General features: G+C 58.0%; 2 protein-coding genes across 4 annotated transcripts in view; one reads left to right on the top strand and one right to left on the bottom strand.

Moving 5' to 3' along the window:
• The window catches only part of tank (TRAF family member-associated NFKB activator), a 29,830-nt gene that overhangs the window by 22,870 nt on the left and 960 nt on the right, over nt 1-6,000 (bottom strand). The window lies entirely within an intron of this gene.
• LOC130120455 (RNA-binding motif, single-stranded-interacting protein 1) overlaps nt 5,040-6,000 on the top strand; it is a 29,768-nt gene continuing 28,807 nt past the window's right edge. For all 3 annotated transcript variants that reach the window (XR_008810971.1, XM_056289000.1, XM_056288999.1), the window contains exon 1: nt 5,040-5,813. Coding sequence is in view for 2 of the 3 variants with exons in the window: in XM_056289000.1 (XP_056144975.1) it covers nt 5,763-5,813 (51 nt within the window). In the remaining variant the exon portion in view is untranslated. The remainder of the gene's footprint in view (nt 5,814-6,000) is intronic.

The following is a 6,000-nucleotide window of genomic DNA, read 5'->3' as shown; positions in this document are numbered from 1 at the left end:
CACCGCTTCATGAAAGGGGGGGTCGCACGGCCATTCTGCCTGCCCCGGACCCCCTTTCACTCTTTGACCTGACCAGAGTGCTGAGTCAGACTTCTCTCTTGTACTTTAATGGTGACCTATTGACTCCTCGCGGTGGCCCGCTGAACCTCTCCACATGCTCCCCTGCTGACCTTTGGCTTCATTTACCAACGGCGTATCACATATCCACACCTCGACGGACTCACGTCGGGCCCGGCTTTAAACGCCTGCAACAAGGACACGGGCCCGCCGCCGCGTCATCACGAGGGGGCCTTGAGAACTGGACGATCTTACTTGAGCTTTTCGGTGGTTGTTCGGTTTCCGACTGACGCCGCGACGCACCGGTTTGCCGGCGTGGAAAGGATACAGAATTAAAAAGGAAGCCACGCTAGTGGGGCGCCTGGGCCCAGCGGCACAGCACAGAGGAGATCTCTACTGTTTATGTTTTTCTTTGACTTCACCGGTTGAGCAGTTGGCTGGTTCCTGAGGGGGGCTGGGGGAGGGGGGGCCCTCGGTGCAAAGGGGCCCCCGGTGTGGCATCTTAACCTCACTCCTCAACACATTTAAACCTCCCTCTGTAAGCCCCCCTCTGCGCTGATCTCCACTGGCGGCTTGCACCGGGCCCGTCTAGCTGGTATGTTTATCAGCGTTTGGCTCAGGGGCCTCAGCTTAAGGGCCGCTGGCTGGGTCCTGGCGCTCCTGTGCTTTACTGCCGTAGTGTAGTGAAGGAGAGGGTCCGCGTAACGACCTCGGACCAGGTGACACAGCGTGGTCGCCTCTGGCGCTGAAGCCTCCAGGCGTTAGCGGGAGACAGACAACCGCCGCCCAACCCGATGTGCAGAGACGTGGGTGTGGTCGGCGGGGCTGCTGCACGAAGGCTAGAAAGAGAGCTCTGAGCACGGCGCTCGTGTCTCTCTGAAGGTCATCATTCATGTACATCGTCTCGGTTTTTCAATCAGCGGCTAACGGCGGCGGGTAAATCGCTTTTAATCTATAAGGTAGCTCGTCTCCCTGCTCCAGTAAACGCAGCCACCCTGCCCATCGCTCGCATGAAGGCAGCGAGGCCTCTGCTGCTGCTGGTCCTGCTGGTCCTGCTGGTCCTGCTGCACGGCGGCCTCCCCTCCCTCCCGGCTAGATCACCGCCTAGGCAACAACGTAAACCCAGGTCCTAGTCCTGCTCTGAACAAGAGGCCGGTCTCGCTGTGGAAAGCCTAAACGTGGGTTTAGAGGCTGTTTTCTTTCCTCTTGGTGTGTAAATTGGCACTGTTCTTGAATGAACGGCTACCTTCACTGTAGCTTTAAGATCTTTGACTTTAGCATTTATCATAAAAGTAGACGCAGATTAGCCACGTGGTCACATTTGGGAGGGGGAAGATAAGACCCAACTGTTGCGTGTCGACCCGTATGAATACGGGCTAAAGGTAAACGGTGAAACGATCTTCACTTGTGGACGTTGGGGTTTTATTTATATATATATTTTAATTCTATCAAACGTTGTTTGGTATTTATACGCGTGGCGAGCACCTGTCACCGTCAGGCGAGTTAGCGTGCTGTTCTGTGGCCGCTGTGTAGCGGGTGTGGAGGTGTGTAGCGGATGTGTAGGTGTGTAGCGGATGTGTAGGTGTGTAGCGGATGTGTAGGTGTGTAGCGGATATGTAGGTGTGTAGAGGGTGTATAGGTGTGTAGAGGATGTGTAGGGGTGTAGAGGATGTGTAGGTGTGTAGTGGATGTGTAGAGGATGTGTAGGTGTGTAGGTGTGTAGAGGGTGTGTAGAAAATGTGTAGGGGTGTAGAGGATGTGTAGGGGTGTAGAGGGTGTGTAGGGGTGTAGAGGGTGTGTAGAGAATGTGTAGGGGTGTAGAGGATGTGTAGGGGTGTAGAGGGTGTGTAGGTGTGTAGAGGGTGTCTAGAGGATGTGTAGGGGTGTAGAGGATGTGTAGGGGTGTAGCGGATATGTAGGTGTGTAGAGGGTGTATAGGTGTGTAGAGGATGTGTAGGGGTGTAGAGGATGTGTAGGTGTGTAGTGGATGTGTAGAGGATGTGTAGGTGTGTAGGTGTGTAGAGGGTGTGTAGAGAATGTGTAGGGGTGTAGAGGATGTGTAGGGGTGTAGAGGGTGTGTAGGGGTGTAGAGGGTGTGTAGGGGTGTAGAGGGTGTGTAGGTGTGTAGAGGATGTGTAGGGGTGTAGAGGATGTGTAGGTGTCTAGAGGATGTGTAGGGGTGTAGAGGGTGTGTAGGGGTGTAGAGGGTGTGTAGGTGTGTAGAGGGTGTCTAGAGGATGTGTAGGGGTGTAGAGGATGTGTAGGGGTGTAGAGGGTGTGTAGGGGTGTAGAGGATGTGTAGGGGTGTAGAGGATGTGTAGGTGTGTAGAGGATGTGTAGGGGTGTAGAGGATGGGTGTAGAGGGTGTGTAGGGGTGTAGAGGATGTGTAGGGGTGTAGAGGGTGTGTAGGGGTGTAGAGGATGTGTAGGGGTGTAGAGGATGTGCAGGTGTGTAGAGGGTGTGTAGAGGATGTGTAGGGGTGTAGAGGATGTGTAGGTGTGTAGAGGGTGTGTAGGGGTGTAGAGGGTGTGTAGGGGTGTAGAGGATGTGTAGGGGTGTAGAGGGTGTGTAGGGGTGTAGAGGGTGTGTAGGTGTCTAGAGGATGTGTAGGGGTGTAGAGGATGTGTAGGGGTGTAGAGGGTGTGTAGGTGTGTAGAGGGTGTGTAGAGGATGTGTAGGGGTGTAGGGGGTGTGTAGGTGTGTAGAGGATGTGTAGGGGTGTAGAGGATGTGTAGGTGTGTAGAGGGTGTGTAGGGGTGTAGAGGATGTGTAGGTGTGTAGAGGGTGTAGAGGGTGTGTAGAGGATGTGTAGGGGTGTAGAGGAAGTGTAGGTGTGTAGAGGGTGTGTAGGGGTGTAGGGGATGTGTAGGTGTGTAGAGGGTGTGTAGCTGTGTAGAGGGTGTGTAGGTGTGTAGAGGATGTGTAGGGGTGTAGAGGAAGTGTAGGGTGTAGAGGATGTGTAGGTGTGTAGAGGGTGTGTAGGTGTGTAGAGGATGTGTAGGGGTGTAGAGGATGTGTAGGGGTGTAGAGGATGTGTAGGTGTGTAGCAGGTGTGCAGGTGTGTAGCGGGTGTGTAGCGGGTGTGTAGCGGGTGTGTAGCGGGTGTGCAGGTGTGTAGCGGGTGTGTAGCGGGTGTGCAGGTGTGTGTAGCGGGTGTGTAGAGGGTGTGTAGGTGTGTAGGTGTGTAGGTGTGTGTAGCGGGTGTGTAGGTGTGTAGCGGGTGTGTAGCGGGTGTGCAGGTGTGTAGCGGGTGTGTAGGTGTGTGTAGCGGGTGTGTAGCGGGTGTGTAGAGGGTGTGTAGCGGGTGTGTAGAGGGTGTGTAGCGGGTGTGTAGGTGTGTAGCGGGTGTGTAGCGGGTGTGTAGGTGTGTAGCGGGTGTGTAGCGGGTGTGTAGGTGTGTAGAGGGTGTGTAGGTGTGTAGAGGGTGTGTAGGTGTGTAGCGGGTGTGTAGCGGGTGTGTAGCGGGTGTAGCGGGTGTAGAGGGTGTGTAGCGGGTGTGTAGGTGTGTAGCGGGTGTGTAGCGGCTGTGCGGGTGTGTAGAGGGTGTGTAGCGGGTGTGTAGGTGTGTAGCGGGTGTGTAGCGGGTGTGCAGGTGTGTAGCGGGTGGGTAGAGGGTGTGTAGCGGGTGTGTAGGTGTGTAGCGGGTGTGTAGCGGGTGTGTAGGTGTGTAGAGGGTGTGTAGGTGTGTAGCGGGTGTGTAGCGGGTGTGTAGAGGGTGTGTAGCGGGTGTGTAGAGGGTGTGTAGCGGGTGTGCAGGTGTGTAGCGGGTGTGTAGCGGGTGTGTAGGTGTGTAGCGGGTGTGTAGCGGGTGTGTAGGTGTGTAGCGGTTGTGTAGAGGGTGTGCAGGTGTGTAGAGGGTGTGTAGCGGGTGTGTAGCGGGTGTGTGCAGGTGTGCAGGTGTGTAGCGGGTGTGTAGCGGGTGTGTAGCGGGTGTGTGCAGGTGTGCAGGTGTGTAGCGGGTGTGTAGCGGGTGTGTAGCGGGTGTGTAGATGTGTAGCGGGTGTGTAGCGGGTGTGTAGAGGGTGTGTAGACGTGTAGCGGGTGTGTAGAGGGTGTGTAGAGGGTGTGTAGCGGGTGTGTAGAGGGTGTGTAGCGGGTGTGTAGACGTGTAGAGGGTGTGTAGCGGGTGTGTAGAGGGTGTGTAGAGGGTGTGTAGGTGTGTAGCGGGTGTGTAGGTGTGTGTAGGTGTGTGTAGCGGGTGTGTAGGTGTGTGTAGCGGGTGTAGCGGGTGTGTAGGTGTGTGTAGCGGGTGTAGCGGGTGTGTAGGTGTGTGTAGCGGGTGTGTAGGTGTGTGTAGCGGGTGTAGCGGGTGTGTAGCGGGTGTGTGGCGGGTGTGTAGCGGGTGTGTAGGTGTTTAGCGGGTGTGTAGCGGGTGTGTAGCAGGTGTGTAGCGGGTGTGTAGAGGGTGTGTAGGTGTGTGTAGCGGGTGTGTAGAGGGTGTTTAGCGGGTGTGTAGAGGGTGTGTAGCGGGTGTGTAGAGGGTGTGCGGCGGGTGTGTGGCGGGTGTGTAGCGGGTGTGTAGCGGGTGTGTAGAGGGTGTGTAGCGGGTGTGTAGAGGGTGTGTAGCGGGTGTGTAGCGGGTGTGTAGAGGGTGTGTAGCGGGTGTGTAGCGGGTGTGTAGAGGGTGTGTAGCGGGTGTGTAGCGGGTGTGTAGAGGGTGTGTAGGTGTGTGTAGCGGGTGTGTAGCGGGTGTGTAGAGGGTGTGTAGCGGGTGTGTAGAGGGTGTGCGGCGGGGGTGCGGCGGGTGTGTAGCGGGTGTGTAGCGGGTGTTGGGAAAAGGACACAAAATGAGCAACCTGCCGCTAATTAGTCCCAACGCCTCCTGCTGATCAAACGCAGGCTACGATACACCACGCGCAACGCACGCGTGCAATAACCACCGCATTCCCGCTTTGCTGGGAGTGAACGGGGGAGGAGGAGGGGGGTGTTCTGGTTCTGGTTCCGGTCCCTGCCGTGGTAAACAAACGCCGAACACACGAACTCCCGCGGAGAGCTCGGAAGCGGACGCATCTCCGCGTTGCGGAGCCGCGGCTCCGCTGCCGGCCGCAGCGCGGAATTCTAGGTATGCGTCCCCGCCTGACGGACGGACGGACGGACGGGAAGCCGGGGGGGCGCGATTAAACAGTGGCGTAATCATTAGGCAGCGTCGCCGCTACTGACCAAGACAAAGAGTGGGATCTATATCCAGGGCGCAGAACAGCGCGTTTTTACCGCCGAATCGGCGAAGTCGCCGAGAAAAGCGGCGTTTTGTGTGTTGCCGTCACAGCGAACCCCCCCCCCGCGCCGGGCGGCGCGGTGGTTCCTCCCGCCGTAGCGGCGGTCCGCGCTGCGCTCCGGAGCGCCGCTAACCAATGAGAGGAGTGGAAGGAGCGCGAGGCCGCCGGACGCTGGAAGTTGGGACGACCCGAAGGCGCCTTGTGTCGCCGAGCTGCCGGCCTGCGAACCCGGATAGGAAGATATGATGTCCGCCGCCGCCGCCGCCTGCGCTTTAGCGGACTGAGGAGGAGGCGACACACACACACACTCGTACCCAGATAGGCACACACACACACACACACACACACACACACACACACACACACTCACACTCACACCCCCACCCACAGATCTATGCGGCGCTCCCCGCTGCCACTTCGCTGGACCCGCCTGCTTAGAGACTAGGACCGCAACACAAAGCTCGCTTGGTTTCGTACCCGGACCCACGATGATCTTCGCTAACAGCGGCAACCCGGCGAGGACCCCGTACCGCAAACAGGTAAACCAGCGCAACGCTCCGCTGGCGGGGCGCCTCCGCTGGCGGGGCGCCCGCATCCACCGAGCGGGGTTCGGCGGGGCGGGAGGGCGGGAGGGAGCGGGTGTGTGCGGGACGGACGGACCGTCTGTTCGCCGTCGGCGCTTCGCGAAGCGGCTCCCGACGCCCGCGTTTACTCAAGTCGGTCAGA

The sequence above is a fragment of the Lampris incognitus genome, chromosome 11 (assembly GCF_029633865.1).
Source record: "Lampris incognitus isolate fLamInc1 chromosome 11, fLamInc1.hap2, whole genome shotgun sequence".
Classification (NCBI taxonomy): domain Eukaryota; kingdom Metazoa; phylum Chordata; class Actinopteri; order Lampriformes; family Lampridae; genus Lampris; species Lampris incognitus.
This window is presented reverse-complemented; position numbering and strand designations above follow the sequence as displayed.